Source organism: Colias philodice, chromosome 1, assembly GCF_061535455.1.
Source record: "Colias philodice isolate Cphi_HAF_F1 chromosome 1, ilColPhil1 Martin Lab GWU primary, whole genome shotgun sequence".
NCBI classification, from domain to species: domain Eukaryota; kingdom Metazoa; phylum Arthropoda; class Insecta; order Lepidoptera; family Pieridae; genus Colias; species Colias philodice.
In genome coordinates this window covers 4516280-4538215 of record NC_143086.1, presented here as the reverse complement: position 1 = coordinate 4538215, position 21936 = coordinate 4516280, and the positions used below count along the sequence as shown (strand labels likewise).

The 21936-nt window shown below is 33.3% G+C and overlaps 1 protein-coding gene across 1 annotated transcript in view; it reads left to right on the top strand.

The window, feature by feature from the left end:
- LOC149491103 (glutamate receptor 1-like) overlaps positions 1-21936 on the top strand; it is a 178663-nt gene that overhangs the window by 133058 nt on the left and 23669 nt on the right. Inside the window, exons 6-8 of the mRNA XM_089706868.1 lie at positions 16660-16913; positions 17243-17377; positions 20751-20954. Coding sequence (XP_089562994.1) covers positions 16660-16913; positions 17243-17377; positions 20751-20954 — 593 coding nt within the window. The remainder of the gene's footprint in view (positions 1-16659; positions 16914-17242; positions 17378-20750; positions 20955-21936) is intronic.

Below are 21936 nucleotides of genomic sequence, written 5' to 3'. Positions count from 1 at the left end.
ATTCAGTTTATTTGTGAATCATTTGCCCGGTAAACTTCCAACAGCTTATTTAATCTGTGATTTGACTGCGATAAACTTCTGCATCTGCACTAACATTATAACAAAGAGTGGAAGTCCGTTTTATTTGCCTTTAGACGTAAGTTATGGAACTTGCAGTCTGATCCGGCTTTTTAGTTGAACGTGGATTTGATTTAATCTTTGAAATTGTGTTCACATTGTATAAATTCTCCTATGTTAGTGGGGTTGGATTGTTTTTGTATAATCGGGCATTAGAACTATAATGTATTCAAAATAAAATATACTAGAGTTGTCGAATAAACCCTCATTAATCCTTTTTATTAAAAGTGACGTTCTCAAATTGACTCTCTGTATCTATCTCCAAATGAATGTTAATATTTCAGTCCATCACATTCGGAAAATTCCATTCAACGCTGCAAATTATGAGGGACCGCATACAATCAATACAGACATATTAAGAGCTAAACAAATAAATGGAAACAAAAATGTTAAAGCCCAACCGATATTGGTTTATTTGTTGACTCAGCCAAAATCATTGATCTGATGTATCCATCCCAACATTTCACAAATAAACATCGACTTTTATTGTAAAATATGTTATACAGAAATAGTTCCAACAAAAACATGTTTTTATTTAGACCAGCGGTGCCGCGCGTTTTTAGCCGGGGACGAACCCACTAACAGGGGAAAAACAAGTATTTCTATTATAGCTTAATATGTATTATTCTGATGAACCTATATTACCGTAAAGTTTCATTCAAGTCAGACTACTAGTTTTTTCGTGAGAGAGTCACAAACTAATTTATCACTCTTCACAAACTTTCTCATTTAATATCATAATATTTCATAATATAAGTACTAAATTAAGAGCCTACACCTTCCCAGTTCATTATATCGGTTTTTCATCGAACAAACGAATCACCTTCGATTTTATAATTCGATAAGATGAAACTTCCTCGACCGTGTGCTTAAAACTTCACAGACGATCTCAGAAAGGGGTTGCAACTTGCAATGGAGGCAATATTATGATATATACTTGAAGTTGTTACTCAGTGTTTAGAACAAAAATCCTAATAATATTCCACTCTATCTGCTCAAACTACCGCCCAGCCAACGCATATGCAAATGTAGTAAATATTATGCAGATATTATACAACACTACATATCAAAGATTCAATAGAATTATATAGAACTGACTTCTATTTTATCTAAAGTTACGTCAAAACTTCACTGTAGCAAATATAAATAGTTCTGAGATGCACTTGGTGTCAAGAGATTAAAAATTAAAATATAGTACGACTGTAGTGATAATGTTATATTTCAAGTACTTTTTTATTATTTACTAATTGTTTCGCGCCTGCTAATTTTTCGCCTGTTTATTCCTCAATGTTTCTACAATTATACATTTCTACGTCCACCCTCATATACCCTCATATTTTTATAACATAACATCTTTATTTTCAAAATCGTTTAAGAGCGTTCAAGTTATTTTTATTTTCATCGGCAGTAACTTACATTTTTCCTAGGTAACATAGGTAATACTTACTAATTAATACTTTTGTTCTGTCCTGCTAGGACTGGGCCAGAGGCAAGATAAAATCGAATCGAAATAAATTGGGCCTTAATACAGGCCAGTCGACATATCACCTTATAAAAAAAATTATATTATCCGTAACATTTCTGTACGGTTTAACGGTAATATCCCTTCGAGCCCTTCCAGAGTTCCCAAGATTTTAACCCCACCAATACAAAGATAATACATGTAATAAAATTTTATCACGTGCTATTTTAGCAGTACGCTTTTCGGCGCAAATTCTGGATCGAAATGGTTTTATCGACTTTCAATTTATTCACCAAGTTTAATGTATAATCCGCGGATTTCCTCTCCCAACTGTTCTGGGCATTCCTTACTGCCATAATGAATTTTATTACTATAACATTACTGACCGAGGCCAGCCGTAGTCGCAAAATTTAGTTTTGCAGAATTCCGTTTCCGACAGTGAATTGTGGACTGGCTAGTCTAGCTCACATTACGAAAAATGAATTTTTATAACAAGCATTCTACAATGAAAATCGGGTCTCATCGGGGTTAGTGAATTGAAAGTATGTTAAGTACTAATGGCGTGTTTTATGTACATTTTGTATACGTCATTGATTAAGGGGGCTTTAGAAAGATAATTCGTATATTGTAAAGTTATAAGTTACTAGTGGTCCGCCCCGGCTTCGCCCGTGGTACATATTTCGCAATAAAAGGTAGCCTATGTCCTTTCTCGGGTATCAAAAATCAAAATATCTCCACACCAAATTTCATGCAAATTGGTTCAGTAGTTTAGGCGTGATTGAGTAACAGACAGACAGACAGAGTTACTTTCGCATTTATAATATTAGTATGGATAACATAACTGCTAAAGTGCTAAACACTTCTAAGGTCATGCTATTTAGTGAAATGTTGAAGTAAAACCTTCTTATTAATAATTTGTAACACGATAAAAGTTTATTATGGAAAATTACGTTCACCAATTTTATTTTATAGCAGTACAACGTAACAACCGCATTCAAATTTCCCGTAAAATTTAAGTAAATTTATACTTACGGTATTGTTTCGCTATTAATTAACGCAATAGTAAACCGCAAAATTATTTACAATACAAAACATTGTTTTTATTTCATATAACAATTAAAATAATTTCTACATTCGTGTAAAAGAATAAAATATTTACAAAGATTTGGATTCTTCTCATAAAAATAATAAACGTAGTTAATTAAGAGGGAACTCAACAGAAGCGTAGCGTGTCTTGGCGGGGCCCCGTATAAAAATTTGTTTGGGGGCCCTTAGGAAGGGTAAAGATTTCTCACAAAAGCGCACGTTGGGGGCCCCCTTGGAGCGGGGGCCCCCTTGGAGCGGGGGCCCCGTATAATTGATACGGCAGATACGGCGATAGCTACGCCCCTGGAACTCAATCAAGAACTAACATCGATTTTATTTATAAATAGTCTAACAATAATCCCAAAGATGTACCGGATATATAATTAACGAACTTTTCAGTGTATTGGCTATTTTTAGAAGGTATTGATTTCGATACACATAACTTCGCGTGGGAGGGATGTGTATACAAAAATCCTTTTTAAGCTCATCCGTTATTGTAAACAATATTTGGGATTAAAAATAAATCTATTTTTAAAAAGATCAGCAGAAAATTTTTAGCTTCTTGTTCATTTACCTTCACTTTAAGTTATGAAATTCGACATTACATTGTTTTACAAAGAAGAAGACCACTGAATCAACATAAAATGTTATTTTTTATTTCAATAGTATGTGTTTATTCTTCCGCTTTCCAGTTCATCTTTCGTATAAAGAAATAAGATTCGAGGTCTGTAAATAGAACACACACATTCTCAAAATAAAAATATTATTCGAAGCACATGAATCAAAACAAATCAGGTATAGACTCATAACAGAGCTTACAAACATTTCCTTAAAGCTATTACCTTAAGCGTGACTATAATAATTGTTCTCTCGGGCAGATTTCAAGTAGGTATTCGAGAAAAGGAATTTTTAAACCCCTACAATAAGAGGTATTAAATTTAACATGTAACTGAGTGTATAATTGTCAACGGACACTCTCCGCCTCCCGCCAAAATTAAACACTTACCTCACCCCGCGCGATCGTGATTAAAATGGGCCACATTTTTCTGCAAGGACGATACGCAACGAAGATTGACAACATTAATCAAATGGACTTAAAGTAATTTTATTATTTTGGATTTGTGATTATCGTTTTTCGTAGAAAATGGTTAGATATTGTGCTGTTTACGGATGTATTTCATCAGAAAAACGCGATTTTTTTTTACGCTTGTCACAAATGTACCAACCATAAAGCGTTAACACACACATTTGCAGTCTCTACAGTGTGACTGTCAAAACGATAATTTTGTATGGAGTGTCCGGGGTGTGGTATTGGTGTACATCATTTGTATCTAAATGCTTTATTATCATCTACAGGCTATACTCTCTTAGTTTATTTGAAGTTAATAAACAGTTCATAAAAATAACTTATTTTTGGTAAATTATGCTTATCGACTACCTATTCTCTTATTGTTACAATTAGAAAGATACGCTACATTGTTATCATATTGTAAAAATTAAAAGAATTAAAATAAAATAAAAAATGTCTTTATTTACGGCTGATTGCGGCATTTGATCCCTCTGAAACATCCTCAATTAAAAATACTCTACATATAATAATATGCGACTTAATGAAGTACCAAATGAACAAATTTAAAAGGCTTTGGGAGCGTAATAAAATATGTTAATTTATACTTGTTAGCACGCTTGTTAGTTTTGCGTAGATAACACAGAATTGCTTTATGCATTCATAAGAAGTAACGTACAAGCGGCGCATATCAATCACATTTATACATACTTTGAATGTATATTTTCAGCAATTATAACAGAGAGGTTAATATTAATCATGTTTATAGAACCATACCTAATAATAAAACTGTAAAAAAATATATGATTTTGTATGCATTTAAGCTTCATGAATAGTTTTGTAGCACAGAAATGAAGTTGTAATAATGTCCTATAATATTTATTTATTTATTATACCATGAGCATTTACTATTTATTTATTGTATTACAGCATCATTTTCATTTGATCTTTATAATGTTGGTACTTGGTACATTCTCATTCTCTACATCTCCCTGTATTCACACTCAACGTATTTAGCTATCCACAGAACACACATACAGCTCCATCACAATCATAACAATAGAATTATTACCACTCGTGTTAGTAAATAGGTACTTACTATATGGTTTTGTTCCACAATATTGACGCGGGATTGGAATCAATGACTCGCAAAGGCTATTCAAGGTTAAATTAGAATCGTTACAGAAAATTCCGACGCCGCGATGACATCAAAGAATAAATTTGCTTTTTACAATTCCGGGTTATTAGATTTTCTTTGTGCTGAAGAATATTTTATTGGAGAGCCTTTGTTCAAGAAATTAGGCATTTTCTAAATAGCAGACTGCGAACTGTGTTTGGCTTTTCAAAAGAATTTCACTGCGCTTTTGTCTCTAGCCATCCTGCGTAAAACCACAAACGTACGTATTTTAATAACGTACTAAGCTTTCACGAATATTGTCATTATAGAGATTACAAGCGGTCCGCCCCGGCTTCGCCCGTGGTACATATGAAAAATAGATGTTGGCCGATTCTCAGACTTACCCGATATGCACAGAAAATTTCATGAGAATCGGTCCACCCGTTTCGGAGGAGTATGCAGACTAACATTGTGACACGAGAATTTTATATATAAGATTATAGTTTAATTGTTAAGGAGTTTATTTGAAAGGAACTACAGGATAAAGATATACCACTATTATACTTTTTATTCTACGTTATAAATACACATAAAGAAATAGTCTTGCAACATGTTATTATATTTACAGAATACTTTCAATACCTATCCTTGTTCTGCCTAATCCAAGCAAAGTTAAAACTTGTATGTATTTATCGTTCGTTTGCCTTTTACGGATCAAAAGATGTATCTTTTGTTCGCTGAGAGACGGATATACAGACAGCTTAGCCTTGGTAATAGGGTCCCGTTGTCTCTCTAGTTACGGGATCCTAATGATCCCATACTAGTTGTGCATAATACATAGTACATATTTAAATAAGAAGGTTGACAGTTTGTACGTTAAATGAATTACGTAAATATGGGTCTTCGAACCTTATGAATTTCATGATTGAGCTTTATTCACCATGGAACTTTATTTGTATAATTAATACTTTTTGACGTGACAACGTCTTATAATTCGATAGCCGGCTACACGTACGAAAAAACATGACTCATGCGGCGTTACCTCGCGCTCTGAGGCGTTCCGTAAGGGCCGGCGCCCACTGCCGGCACGGCACGGCATGGCACGGCAGAGCATCCCGCGGCGTGCAATGGCATCCCGCGGCGTGCAGTGGCATCCAGCGGCATTCAGTGGCATGCCCTGGCATCCTGCTAAAAGCCCAGCCACTCTGGCATCTATCAGTTTTGCTCTGCGCTAATGCTGCATAAGTTTCAACCTTATTTCAACTAGCTAGTAATCATAATTCCTCGATCCCAAAGAGATGCACGCCTCGCGGGATGCAATGGCGCGCCGCGGCATCCCTTGGAATGAAACAGCAAGACACGTCATGCCGCCGCATCCCGCGGTGTGCTGCGTCATGCTGCAGCATCCTGCAACACGTCGCGGCATCGTGGCATCGAAATAAAGTAACTTGAATTCTAAACTGATTGAAATAAGATTCGAATAACTTCATTAGTAATAAAAACCTCTGCCCTGCCATGCCATGCCGTGCCGGCAGTGGGCGCCGGCCCTAAGGCTTGAAGTGCAAGCGAGAGCGCGGAACGAGCGACGAAGCACAATCGGCCGTTGTCACGTTCAACTATCGTCAGTAAACCGACTTTACAGACAACCAATTTTTTTTATAGTCTTTTGAACATTTAATTATTCAACATATACAATTTTTGGAATTAAAATATATTTTATTTTTACTAAACACATTATATTATATCATAAATAACTAAGCAATATAAAAATTAATAAATTAATATAGTCGTATAGCAAATGTAGTTGCCTACGTTATACCTACACTGGCTTTGCTAATAACAAAGATTTTACGTGATCGGATTAGGGGATTAGTGGAAGTGCTCACAAAATGTCGCCAAATAATCAACAATGTAGCTATTTCTGGTGAATTTTGTATCGCTATATCAAATATTATTGTTTTAAAGCTTATAAATTGTTATTGTAACGAGTCTTAACTGTAATTCATCTTTCAGTCATAAAATCATTGAATGTAAATATGGAAATTTTTAAGAAAAAAAAGTGAAACTTCTTTGGCAAGATTCAAAGATACCAAAATCGTTGCCTTACTCCATGGCGTGACGGTATTGCCATGACGTGAGATTGAAATTTTACTCTCAACGCGTCTAAAGAACTTCAAACAGTTAATTTCGTCCTCTTCCATGAACTTTATAATATAATATTTAAAAACAATATTATGTTATGTAAATTGCATTTCATGCAATGCTTGTATTATATTGAAATGCAATGAATGAGTTATATAACTCATTACCCCTTTTATATTGTTATGAAATTATTCTAATTTCAGTGCAGCGTATTCGTCCATAAACCATATACTTTTATACGCTTCAATTAGCGTCTAATAGTGCATTTATTGTTTTAGTAGTTTCTAGAAGTAAATGGTTCTCGTATTTTCCTATGACTGTTTTATAAGACGATCGCTATTAACATTATGATGAAGAAGTTTTTGCATTATGTTCATTATTTCTTTATTAATTATAAAATTAAGTTGAAGTCTGCGTGTGTTTTTTTCCTCTTTGAAGTGCATTTATTAGCCATAAATACTCTCAAAATGGCTTAATTGTAACGTTATTGTTAAATATTTACATAGGTACACATTATTTGTATCTTTATTTTTCGATCTATACTTATAATCGTCGAGTCTTATTCCTCGACGCTTCTCGTCGGAAAGTTTAAATGGATATTGTTTTAAGACGCGCCCTACGCTTAAAGCAGTAAACAAAATTCCCTTTCAAATTGCGAAAAAAATTCAGCAAGGAAGCAAAATTGTAATTGAAAAATTCTGATCGGCGATCACTGTCTTCTATATAGATTAGGGGATGACTCTTTGAATTCGCTGCGTGTTCATTGCTTCTGTGTTTCGATTTAATGTTGAGGGAAACGAAGGTAATCCGACATGAAAAGTGAAAAATCATTTCAAACTTCATCGTTATTTCAACGGGCTTATTTCCAGCAATTGGACGCTTTTATTTTAAGCCGTCTTTTTAGCACGTATTAACATAATAACATTGTAGCTGGTGACAACATTTACGTGTATATTTACGGATTAAAATGAAACTTGATACCTCGTTTATCAATTCACTTCCATTGAATGACATGGAGTATATTCTCTTTATTGATAAGTAGCTCAAAGCTTTTAATAAAGAAAAAAGCTGTCATTAAAACCACATTAAATTCTATAAAGAATGTCCGGTACTTTATGCTATCAATGAGATTATAGGAGCCCTACCACTTCCTGCATCTGCAAAGCTATGGTGTCCCTATATGGCCTAGCCACCGAGGGGAAGCATTATGAATATGACATTATTAAATGTTAAAAGAATTATGCCACTTAGTGCCTTCGTACGTTAGATGTACAGAAAGAATATAGAAGAAACGAATGTTCACAGTATTATATTCCAAATAGTGAAGGCAATGTATTTGAGATAAAACAAACAAATAATATTTTTTATATATTCCGATAGAAATAATAATGGTACGTATACAAGTACTTGGGTTCTCCATAAAGTGATGAAAATATGTAGAAAGTATTATCTCCTGAAGCTTTTGACTTTACGCACGTATACATTTTGTAATATTTATCCATATATTCTCGTACATACCTTGGAATTATTTTTGCAAGCGTGACATGATTAAGGTAGACAAGTCATATCTATCTACATTGCTGTCGCTACCTACCTCAGCACTGCGTCGTTAAAACTGCACAGTTTCCCCTACCCTTGATTAGTGGAATGTCGTAATCATGTCTACGCCACGTATGTAGGTACAACAAGTATTGCACGTGTTCAAGCATTAGACCAATACAAAGCTGGTACTTTTTGTAAAGAAAATTATCTCAACTCGGAGGAGGGCCAACGGAATTCCGGAGATGTCGCTGTCCGGACGTGATTCCAACGACATGATTGCTTCACATTGTGCTTTCAATGGACCAATAGTCTGCGAGCAAATCGACGAATTTAAGGAGTCGAGATCCTTTGTATCACTGCGGCAGTTAACTTTTGCGAGCCCCGTATTATATTTTGTATTAAACAAACTTTGTGCACGACCGCCTATCTACTCGTGTATGCAAACCATAAACTATAAACCACATTTGCAATAAGATACAATTTCCATAAATTACCCCTCAACTTTAATCGAGTTGTACCGAGCGAAATAATTATTACTTATTCGAAATTTCCAATCAGTGCCGATATCATTGTAATACAAAATATTTTCATTAATACAATGTAACACAGAGATATTTTTATTACTTCAGCGATAAAGTTAATTCGCCAGGCAACATCTGGATTTCGTATCGACGAAATTTTCATAAACGACATTTTCGGTTTTCAAATTTAATTTTGAACTATAGCCGAGATAAAATGCGTGGAGTGTGAACCATTCGATATTTATTTAATTACGCAACACCAATTTGACGATAACTAGCGGCGAAAATGCATTGTGATTATGTTTTTACACCAACACGAAAGGTAGAGTGTTAATAAATAAATTTTCCTTTGTTACAGTAACGGTTTCTATAAAATCTACAGAAATTTTTCAATATGGTGAACACTGCGCGTGGTTCAACGCTAACTATTTTAACCTCCTGAGACCCAGGATTTTTTTCTCTTTCTTTTTTAATAAAAATTGGCTGTATCTGTTCTAATGCAATTATAGATATTCAAAAAAATGTTAAAAAAAATCTTTCGTGGAAAACTTGGATTTTCTTTATGTCATGTATATATGTATATTACAGGGGGTCCCAGTTCCAAGTGTAATAAGTTTATGAAAATGAAGAAAAACTACATGTTTTTTTACTTATTATATATTTTTAAACTTGAATCGAAATATTTATTATTCTATCCATTGTTCTGTGTCTATTTCTTGTACCTTGGTTCATAGATAGGTATTAATAAGGGTGATAAACGACCAGTTCAAGTATTTTGCACCGGCGCGGCGGTGTATTTATATTGCCACGTCCACCCCTAGGTCTTATTTCTAATCCATCCTCTCGGTCAGCCTCCTCTTATGCTTGGTCCACGTCATGTGCGTCCCCGAGATGGTCTGCCAACAACTGAAGATAACAGACATAGTGACGATTCTGTTCTGAAATGACTCATACTCATTGGACGAATGGAAGAAGAATCATTTTCTGGTATTTGGGCGGCTTCATCGGTATCATTTGGGGGACTATCTTCATCTCAAACATTTATTTATTCAATTAGACTTCTTATAAAAGCAATTTTGAATCGTCACAACAGTATTAACATTTACCACCGATGCGGAAAGCAGTATCTATGGAGAAGAACCGGCAAGAAACTCCATAGGTCCATCATATAGGTCAATATTTGACTCATCCAGGTGTTGGTAGATCTCAGTATCTTATAATACTTTAAAATTATAATAAAATCTGTAACATAAACTACAGAATGTCATATAGGTAATACATGGGGCCCTAGTAACCAATACCAATTTGGCAAGAATTGAGACCAAATGTCTTACCAGTATGACATAAAAGAAAACATTCATATTTTTCACAAGTTTTAGATTTATCTTACAAAATAACTATTGCGGTTGCAGAAATAATATCTATTATCATTAGATATACAAAGATATACTGCAATATACGAATGGTTCCACTAGAAATGTAAGATTACTAACCACGTGTTTGCCGTCGCACAGCCACCGTCAACTTCGAAATCAGAATACTTCAAATCACTGTCACTTATAAAACCAAAAACCGTTTAGTATAGTGGATGACATACCACTACATCGATTTGAGGTATTATTCCCGCATATACGCAAAAGATGGCGTTGAAATATTTTTTTATTGTTTATGTAATATATATATGACCGCAGGCTCCAGGAGGTTAATACAAGTCATACAATGTAAAATCAACAATAGATACTAAGCATTATATGGATTTTTATTCTTTTGGCCAAACCAGATTGAATTTATCAGTGAAAACGAGTTCCGAAAAATGTGTATTGCAATATGAAAGCCGAATTTTCATTGTGGTTTAAATGAATTGTTCGTGTGGTATACGATCTAACAGTGTTTAAATCAAACAGCATTTTTACATAAATCAACTTGATATACCAATTCATACTCACTATGATTCATTTGAATAACGGGCCTTTTGATCGGCATTTTTATTCCAAATTTCTATAACTTTTTGCTGTTCATTTTTTCTACATATTCATACCGCCACTGAAATTTAGTACAATACAAAAAAATACTAGACTAGACTCGACTAAATAGACCACAACCCAGCCAAAGGCAAATTTAAAATTAAAAACAAATCTCACCCATCTTAATTGTTGTTATCACTACTGGTATAAAATAATATAGCTCGTGGTATAATTGTACTTTGGTCTATATATTTGCAAATACCAAAATAATACATAAAATGATTTACAAAACATAAACAATTGAAATCAATATCATTATCAACAATTCAGTTTTCAATAAAACCAAGTTCCATTACGGATAGTAACGTCCATTGTAAAGCATCAATACGTAAGATCCATTATATTTCTATTTCTTAATGCCAATAGGAAACGTATTTTCGTAATAAAGCCATATAAAAGCAAATAGAGCCGCACATAACATTTTCATTACGATGTCGGCCTCCCGATGCATTGCCAAGTTGATACCATATGATAGTGAATTTCCTCTCAATATAGAATCAATACAAGTTATTACAACTTCACATTTCAATCCATGCGGTTATTCCTCGGTTATTGCCAATTTTATTTGAGGAGTCTCAGGTATCAAAGATCTCTGGGAGAGCGTCAAGTAAAGTTAACAAGTGTGTAATGAATCCCCCAAAATATTGATCCTTTGATGCTACCTACTCGTAAAATGAATCAAATCGATTGACCAATCCGTAGGGAAATTGTTCTGTAATGCTTAGTAAAGCAAATGAAAATATTTAATCGACTGAGTTGTAGAAGAATGAACGAGGTGGTAGGTATTGTTGTCCGTTATTACCTTGAGGAGATTTGCAAAAAATCAACAAGTCAAACATTGGAGCGACTTGAAGCTAAAAGTTTGTCGTGATTTTCAAGAACGGAATCTTCGAGTTTTTACTCAACTGGACTGGAAAAGATAAAGAAAAGTTCAATTCGAATTTGGCAGATGTAAAGAGATAAAGTTAGTGTTAGCAGAGTCCTGCGAGTCCGAATTACAAACATCCCAGAACTTTCCCGGGATTAATCTATAGGTAGTTGGTTGTTTTGATTTCGTACTTTTATTTTCGAATCGAATTCAGCTGATTGTAAAAGCATAGGGCAGTTATCCTGCCTATTCGTTTAAGCGGCGATAGAAATCGATAGAAAAAATTTCATCACTGTATGAATCATACGTCGATCCAAAAGCAATTAAACAAATATATAACTACTTTGGGATTAAAAAATAATACCCACTTTTTATAAGAGCAAGCCAAACGATAAATGGATTGTATTCTTTAAATATCATAAGCGTACACAAGGATTTGTTATACATAAATAACTCCACCTTAATAGGTATTTGTACGAAATACAAACCAATTTTATGTGAACTTGTAGCAACGGTTAAAGACCACTACAACGCTAGATTCCTGCATTCATAAGAGCTAATTGATTTCTAATAACAAACTCATTTCCACAATTCTCGGACGAGGAGCAAACGACCGCTTTCTTTTTATCGTCACGAGCTTAAAGGTGCATCTTATGAAAGTCAGACTGCGGCTTATGCTGCTACAATATGGATATTTGATAAGAGAGGTTTTTGTACCCGTTAATATTGTATTGTAAATGTTAAGTCCTTGCACATGTTTGTGAAAGAAATGTTTTAAAAATAGTGATTAATATGTGTCTTATAGCATTGGTCGAAACTATGTCGACACAATTCAATTTTAGGCTAATAGCAAAAATCTAATTAAATACCTACTAAAATTATTTCCTGAAAACGTTAATTGTTGCTAACTATTTTTATTAGATAAATTAAGATATATATTTTCTCGTACTGCAAATTTGGTTCATGTAGTACCTACCTAGTACAACTACATATCTGAAGTACTACATAATGTCTATCATAACAAAAATGTACTCAATCAAGGTACAAGCAAACACATTGTCCTTCGTTAAATAAATTATAATTGCGCAATAAAATCGACAGCTATTTGTATTGTTAGCGATAATTTTAACATAATGTATGAAAAGACCGCATGACGCCATTAAATATCACCAGTCCAGCGGCGCCATAATCGAATTTAACACCTTTGGATATCACTGTCAGCTGTCGCTGTATAACCTTGTTAAGGCGTTGTCATGATAAATATATTTCTAATTTTCCTTGCAATTGCGTCAATTAATTTTGTAATGTCTGCATTTGTTATTCGAAAAATTACACCGTGTGTTTAATCACTTGTTTTACATATTATGACTACCTAAGTACGTTTAATTTTTGCAGTGTATCAATGAATTTTGCATCATCTACATTTATTAACCAAAAAATGACATCGGATTTTTTAACACATATTTTTATAAATTCATAATTATACTTCTGAGCAGCGTGTAAACATCTTAAGACATCTGTCTACGTAAACTCGGTTCCTTGATAGTAAACAAAGAAATCGATTTCGAATTAGAGGCCATTGTCGACTGGCAAGATGTCACAAATCTAACGATTACACCTTCATTACCCCACGTCAACCCTCATCTCGGCGTCTCCGCTTCAATCTCATCGCGGATATTGCCGAAATTATGACAAAAGCCACTTGGAAAACGCATAATGAGTCCGCGATGATGAATGGTCCGATCGACATTTACATGTGACATTTTTTATGTGAACCACCAGTGGTACTCAATTTATAGTTAGGTATGTTAGTTACCACAGTTGCTCTTATGAATGACGCGATTGGCAGATTACTTTAGTTACTAGTACCGTTTAGATTGATGAAAACTTTTTTTTTTATATCAGAGCAAGCAAAGGAGCAGATGGGCCACCTGATGAAACTTACGTATTAACAATAATATAATAAATAATATTACTATTTTAAAATATATGGTTTCAGAATATTAAAGGGCTTTCAGTTCTTCTGTTCAAAATGTTCGTCCTTTTGCATAAGTGTTGATTTACAAGGTTTAGGTACAATGACACAAATTACTAAGAGAATATATAATTAATTTTAATTACAGTTGTCTTGGATTGTTTATCATAATATTGTGACGAGGATCCGTAAACAACTTAGTCTGGGTTTGAGTAGCTATGTCAATCAAGAGTCAATGTTAATTATTTAGGTACCTGACGTTGTGCCCGTTGCTTACCATACTTTATAGTTTAAAATAAACCACGAACCATTTGAACTATATTAACTGATAATAATTAAATCTGAACGATCAAATATTAATGTGTCAAGACCACACGGGGACATTAAAACTTTTATATTACGTATGGAAATTAATATTCAATTTTCATGCAGAACGGCGTAGTAATCCGGTGCTTAAATAATTTCGAAACAATAATTCATAACAATTGACTGATAACCACAACGTTAAATTGATAAATTTAACGGGCGATATTAACAACGCGCCGTTTAATTAGATCTCTTTGATTTCATTTTTTATTCTGATGCTATTTAAGTTTTAAATCCTATTTTCCTTCCTTCACTTGACGAGTAAATATTAATGATATAATTAATATTCTTTAGTTGATTGAACATTAGGCATTTCTAAGGTTATTTTTCACATATATTAATACCTACCATATAAAAAGTGCCTTAAGTTAATTCAATGTACACTTAATTACGGACGGAATTTATCGGCTCAATATTATTATTGATCCATGTAATTTTAAAATGTTTCTAGTACCTAAAAACAATAATTTTAATTTGTTTAACACTTTTTTGCACCAAAAGTCAATTTTGAAGGCCAAAATTATTCTGCCTGATCCAATTTCTCTTCTGTCAAGCAATACTGCAATAGTCATGACAAGCTTTGTGAGCAAAATCCAATATAAATGCCCGATGTGGTTATTTTTTCATGGTTCCTAAAACTGGAGATAGTTTCAAACAAATGCGTTTGTTCAATAAACAATTGGATTTTAAGAAAGTTAAGTTTGCGGAAAGTTATTTTATTTTACTAAATAAATGATATCTTTGACCATTTATTCAACAATACATTATTTTCTTCAGATGGATAAATTTAGTCCATGTTATATGCAACGGCCACACTGATCCAATAGAGGACGATCTTTACTGACCTCTAATGCTTCTTTGTGTATCTTTGTGTATGTTATGTAGGGCTTACATCCTAGTGAAATTTTAAATAACATCAATACTGCTTCTCATACTGTTCTAGTATTGATTTTGGGGAATGATCTCTTATGTAACCATACCATCTTAAGTAACCAAACGGGAAATATTATGGGATAATATTTTTTCTTAACAACTCTTAAATATTGCATTTTCGCAATTTACTTAGAATTAAAAAAAAAACATTGCGAGCTTCACGGCTGTCCAATCTATCAATCCAATCCAATCTTGAGTCAAGGATCAGAATCTAGGGCAAGGAAATATTCCTGAGTATAAATAACTTTCTTCTTTGAAATTTTACCTGCTGAACACAATTTTAAAATTATTCTTCTATAAATATAGCATCACTTTAACATATAAATGGTGTTATCAAAACATTTAAAAACACCTTGAACTTTTTAATTTACTATACGATACTCGACGATTAAGAGTATTTAATGGAGCACAAAAACAAAATGGAATACCCACATCCATACATCCACCTCGGGATGAGATTGTAACCAATAATCCTTATGACAAGTAAGCAAGTTCAGTCGCTTATAAGGATGCGTTCACAAACTAGAGAAAGAGTTTTTTAAAGTATGCATGTCTATTGAAATTGATATTGTTAACTTCTAAAGGATCAGTTTACCAGTTATTGGATATATACCAAAATATCTATGAAGTATGTGCATAAACTCTAAGTTAAAACTTTTTAAGCTATTGCATAGCTTCTATGGCGGGCCTTGAGCGCGGGGACCGAGTCCAGAAATTGCGTACCTAACGAAAAAACCACACGCTCCCCACTCCGACGGGCACGGAGGTGTGGCTTGAAGGCATGCTGTGCAATAGCTTTACCGCGCCAGTCCCCGAGTGCCACACATATTTTTTTTTTTATTACATACAGTATTTTTTGTCTTTTAGTGAAGATGGTGTTGATATAGAACCTATATGCCTATTGTTTCTCTTTCTCTTCTCCATAGCCACGACTATTAGATTAATTAATTACAATCAGCATATATGGGTATATTCGTAAAACAATACGTAAATGTAAAAATTGTTTTTGTTCTTTTTCACCATAAACACAGCCTAATGCGTAGAAGTTTTGTACATTATTGGACGATAATCCGCTGAAATAGTGTGTGACGTAAGAGATTTCGTAATTTGCCCTCACTTTTTGTTGGACTTTATTTTGGCTTATTGAACTTAGAAATTTTCGCATATCCTGTTGATATTGTAGTAACATAATATGTCTTAGAACCAATATAGTATATACCTATACCTATAAATATGAATATGCATTAATAAGTAAGTACCTATAGTTTTTAATAGTAAGTTAATACGAACTATTTGAAGATACTATTTGAAGGAAAAAAAGAAAATGCGTAATAAAATATCACGTGACTATTCTAGCCTAATAGTCTAGTCTGTATGGCCTCAAACTACGTTACTTCCGCACAGCTGCATTTCCGCTACAACATATAAATTTGTTCCCAGGTCTCCTACGCCTCCAGAGTATTTACGAAAGCATGGGTCCCGGCAACAGTCCCTTCCGTATCACCCAAGTGAAGCGCGTCGCCAAATCCGATGACGTCATCGAGTTTCTCTCTAAAGTTGAAGAAGTGGACCGCTGGAGCAACAAATACGTGGTTCTAGATTCTTCCACGGACGTTGCTAAGGAAACCGTTATAAATCACGCTCGTAGTCTGAAGCTGGGGAGGCGCACCTACCATTACTTGCTTAGTGGTTTTGTAAGTATTAGACCGAATATTTTTTTATTATTATGTACCTACTGTTAAAAGTTATTTGGAATATCAGAAAGTCGATAAAATTTAAATTTAAATATACCACACCGTAAAGAATTGTCGTTGCCAAGAGAAGAGTAATTTTAAGAGTAATACTACAAAATTGAAATTACTGCCTATCTTCAAGGTACTCCTTTTTATTTATGCTCACACAGTTCTTAATATTAAGATTATTTATTACGTTACAAACAATACAGCTACATTCAAAGAGTATTCATGTAGTTCTAGAATGTCTTTAAATATTAATGAATTGATAAAAATATATGTTTTATTAGGTGATGGATGACCTGTGGAGTGAGGCTGTGCAGGAATTCGGCACGCTCAATATAACAGGCTTTCGCGTGTTGGACTATTCAAATAAGAAAGTTAGGGACTTCCTGGATAGCTGGAAGATGGGATCGCACATGTCGGTGAGTTTACCTTAATAATATAAATATTTATAGATTAGACTTTTTGCCCGATTTAAACGCGATTTATTATTTTTACCAACGTTTCAAACACTTTACAGCGAGCGTACACAGAGACTCAGTCAGTTAGTCTTCAATTTCTAAATATAATTTTCTTTTTTGATATACTCGCGTAAAATCAAACACAAGAAAATACTAATATAAATATAAAATGCAATTTGTATGGAATATCATCGTGATAATGTATTATTCTAATAAATTACTTAGCAGTTTCCTTGTCGTCTTTTATCATAATAGTAATTACAACGAGTACTAGCCTTCTATAGCCACCTTTTTACTTTAGGTCATTATTTGAGTTCTGACGCAACTATAGATCTATATAACATAGCATACAATCCCTAAAAATATAGTAAAACCTAGTATTTCTTATTAAAATGATACACTTAAACAATACCCATCGAATGTACTTGACTAAGTGCGGACTCGCGCTCGCTAAGTACGAAGATTGAAGAGTGCTAATGGTTATTCTGTAAGATTTATACCACTTTTATCGGCTGTTCGGGCTTTGTTCAATCAGTTGATCAATGTGCGATCAATAATCTGTGTTACTGCTACCAGACTTTATTTATAGTAAAACATAATCTATTATAATAATGGTCGTCTAAAACAGGTCTACAAAAATCAAAAATCTACAAAAGTTCGGATTATTGGACAAACAACCTTCTTATAATTAAGGGATAAAGTGTACATTTAAATACATTTTTCTTAAAATAAATATATTCCTTACAAAAATCTCAAAATTTGACTTCAATTACAATTTAAAAAATACATAATTTATATTCATCCCAGAACAGTATATCACCAACTACATTATTATCGTTAAATACTACCCAAAATTCCCACGTGTAAATTCCAGTCATTATCTAGCTTCAAACAAATAACCCAAAATAAAGAACCGCAATTTACATCTCAATCCAAATACAATAATTAAACTACGATCTAACTTCCAGAAACATTTACATAAATTGGTCACTGCACTTCTAAAGCTGAAACAATTGTTTACATAAATTAGAAGACATAGTAATTACTAATTAACATTGTTTGCAGTCACATATTTACGTGATACCAATATCAATTATTATTAAGAGGAGGCTCCCTAACATAATTTCTGGCTAACGCTAACACAGCCGTAATAAAGTTGAATATCGCGTGCGCTCTTTGATCGCGTTCGAGCTCGAAACTAAATCTCGTCTCAATTCTTATTTGGTTTATAACTAGAGTAATAATTGATCTAGAGAAAAAATATCTTGGGATTGGATAGAAAATGTAATAATCCTTAAAAAAGGCATAATTTTTGAATAAAAAATGAATCGAGCGAAAATGTTACAATTACGTAACTGTCTTGTACATTGAAAGAAAAAGACCCAATAAATCATATACTATAGTTCCATTTTGATTGTTTGTGTGACTGTTTCAGAATATTAATGCAAATTCACATAAAATTTAGGGAGCTTCCTCTTAATTCGACTTCACCTTGTATGCATTCAAAGACGGTCGTGTTTAAAAACGTCTTAACTCTATTACTTTGGAAGTTGTAATAGAAAACAATTTCTGTTAAAATATTCACAAAGTCTGTATTAGTTTAATTGTTATAGTTGCTTGAATGATCTAATCAAGAAGCTTATATCTAATACACTGGAGATTTCAGTATGAACTATGAACATTAACTTGTAACAAGAAAATATGGCCTTGAATGACGCCTGTATGTTTTTTTATCCCTTTCACACCCACTTGCCAAGTTAGGTGTGAAAGGGATAAAAAAACATACAGGCGTCATTCAAGGCCATATTTTCTTGTTACAAGTTAATGTTCATACTGAAATCTCCAGTGTATTAGATACTAGCTTTCCGCCCGCGGCTTCGCCCGCGTTTTCAAAGAAAAACCCGTTCCCGTAGGATTTCCGGGATAAAACCTATCCTATGTCCTTTCTCGGGTATCAAAATGTCTCTATACCAAATTTTATGCAAATTGGTTCAGTAGTTAAGGCGTGATTGAGTAACAGACAGACAGACAGAGTTACTTTCGCATTTATAATATTAGTATGGATAAGCTTCTTGGATCTAATAAATGAAATGTCAAGGCATGTGAATTCATTGATCGTAAATTGATTGAATTAAATTTCATTAGATATACATTTTGGCAAACAAAATGTCAGCATTTATATTTGTAAGAACTTAATCGAAATATCGAATAAATAATCGCATATCGAAGATATCTATCGTAATTATATGAGTTCGTAAATCCCTATCTGAGATGACTGTCACAAAAACGTTTCCTCTGTGGTTTACTCTATTAGTATATTATTATAATATGAAATTCCTTTATAGGGTTGTTCAAATCTCATACATACCTACTTTTACACCAGCTATGATTCTGCATTTTTTTTAAAGCAGCAATTTTCAAAACATCTAAACTAGGTTTCCCGTTTCATTAAAATGATAATAAAAAGTAGTCTGTAGTCTTCCTATAATCACAAAGAAAATATATACCTAGTCGAAAATTGTTCGCAACACGATTAAGTATAATATTTCAAGATTTTAATCACATTAGCCGTTTACTAAATTGTTTTATTCAGAGAATACATTCGAAAAGTAACGTTATTTTCATCTGCCAATATCACACTTTGGATTATTAAACACCGCATTCATTCTAAAGGAAAATCGCTTGGACGATGCCAAATAATGCCAAGCTTTTAGAACAAAGATACTCCAAGCTTCAAATTGCATTAGTATTAAAGCAAGCAATGAATTCATTGTTCTATCCTTAGCATAATGTTAAATGTGGTCTATATTATGAGTTTAATGGGGGAAAAGAACTTAGATTGGTGTCATTTAACTTTTTTCTTGATAGGATCAAAATAAATCTTTGTGAATACGAAGTAATGATGTATATTGGTAATCAGTTTGCTTATCAAGCTCTTGTTAGCCTCGTTACACAATAAATGTGAATTAGACTTATATTTATTTTTAGTACGTTATAAAAGAAGTCGGGTAATAATATGTTAATCCAAATTCAAAACATGGCTAGTCAATAGGCTTTAATTTCATTGAACAAATATCCAGAAATACACATCACTGATTAGCTTTACAATTTGATTGTAATGATAGTACAAGGAACCCTTAATTTGTTCTTGTTAGATGATATACTTATATTTTAATGATGGAAGAATTCTGAAAAACAGCTCTTAGGGCTCTGGGGTAGACGACTTACTATCTGTTACTCTATTGCCAAAATAACCGATTTTCACTTTAGGTATATTGCCAAATTAACCGATTTTTATTAATTAATACATGGTAATCACTATTCACATAAACAGGCACAAGCCGCGATGATGTTTGACTCTGTCAACCTGGTCATCGAGGCGATACTGCGCCTCCTCCGTAAGAAACCCGAGTTCCTTCGTGCTGCAGCTCGCAGAAGCGTTCCACCAAACAGCACCAAGGTTTCTGACTGCAATATAGAAGAGAAAGGCATCACACCCTTCGAGTATGGAGAGAGACTGGCTAAGATGATACGGAAGGTAAGGTCTTTTGAACAATCTTTTGATAAGCGAAGCAACACTTCTTGTAAAATTTTGACGATTTTACAAGAAGTGTTGTGTTGATAAGTTCAGATGTTTGTGTCTGTCATTTTTTTAAAGTGTTTGTTTCTAATGCTCTATTTAGAAATATTTATCTAGGAATAAAATAACAAATATACAGGGTAAAATCAAAAATTCACAGCCAAATTATAATGACTATCTGAAAAGTTCGTTATAATTTGTAGGTAGATATAAAATAGGTTGAGTGCTTTATTATATTTTATGAGGTTTTAAAGTATTAAAACTGTGTTCTAGCTCCCAGAATCCGGAGCAGTGTCAGCATAATTGTTTATCTACCGCTTATAGCACAATTTGGGTGGCGAAAATCCATAAGCCTTCATCATAATAATGGCAATCTCATTTATGTCCCATTTCGCTATAAAATCGATAATATATGAAACTATTGTTGCGTTTGGGTATCTATTGTTAATAGATATTTGCTCTCATAGATTACACTTTAATTAGAGTACTATTAGGGTTCTTGTCTAGATTTTACTTGTATATTTTTGATATTGAAGACTGCTAAACGTTGTCTCTTTTTCGTATTAATTATTCATTCTATTCATATAAAAATCTTTTACGTATCTGAAGAAAATACATTAACTAAACATCACCTGAATCATATACATAATTCAATGATATATCATATTATAATACATGCAAATAAATAAATAAATAAATTAGAAATGTTAAAAGCGGAACGTTTTCGTTTTTGAAAAATAATAAAATAAATTACCTATATGCAACCTAAACAATTTTTCAGTGAAAAGTAGGCCTTTTTGAGTATAACCCGTTAGTTTTATATGTAAGTTTGAACTATAAAATACTTAACAGTATCGTGCTTTCAGTCATTTAGGTCAAAACTTATTCATTTTAATTAAATGTATATAATTAGTTGCAAACGCAACTTGAGAAGGTTTAG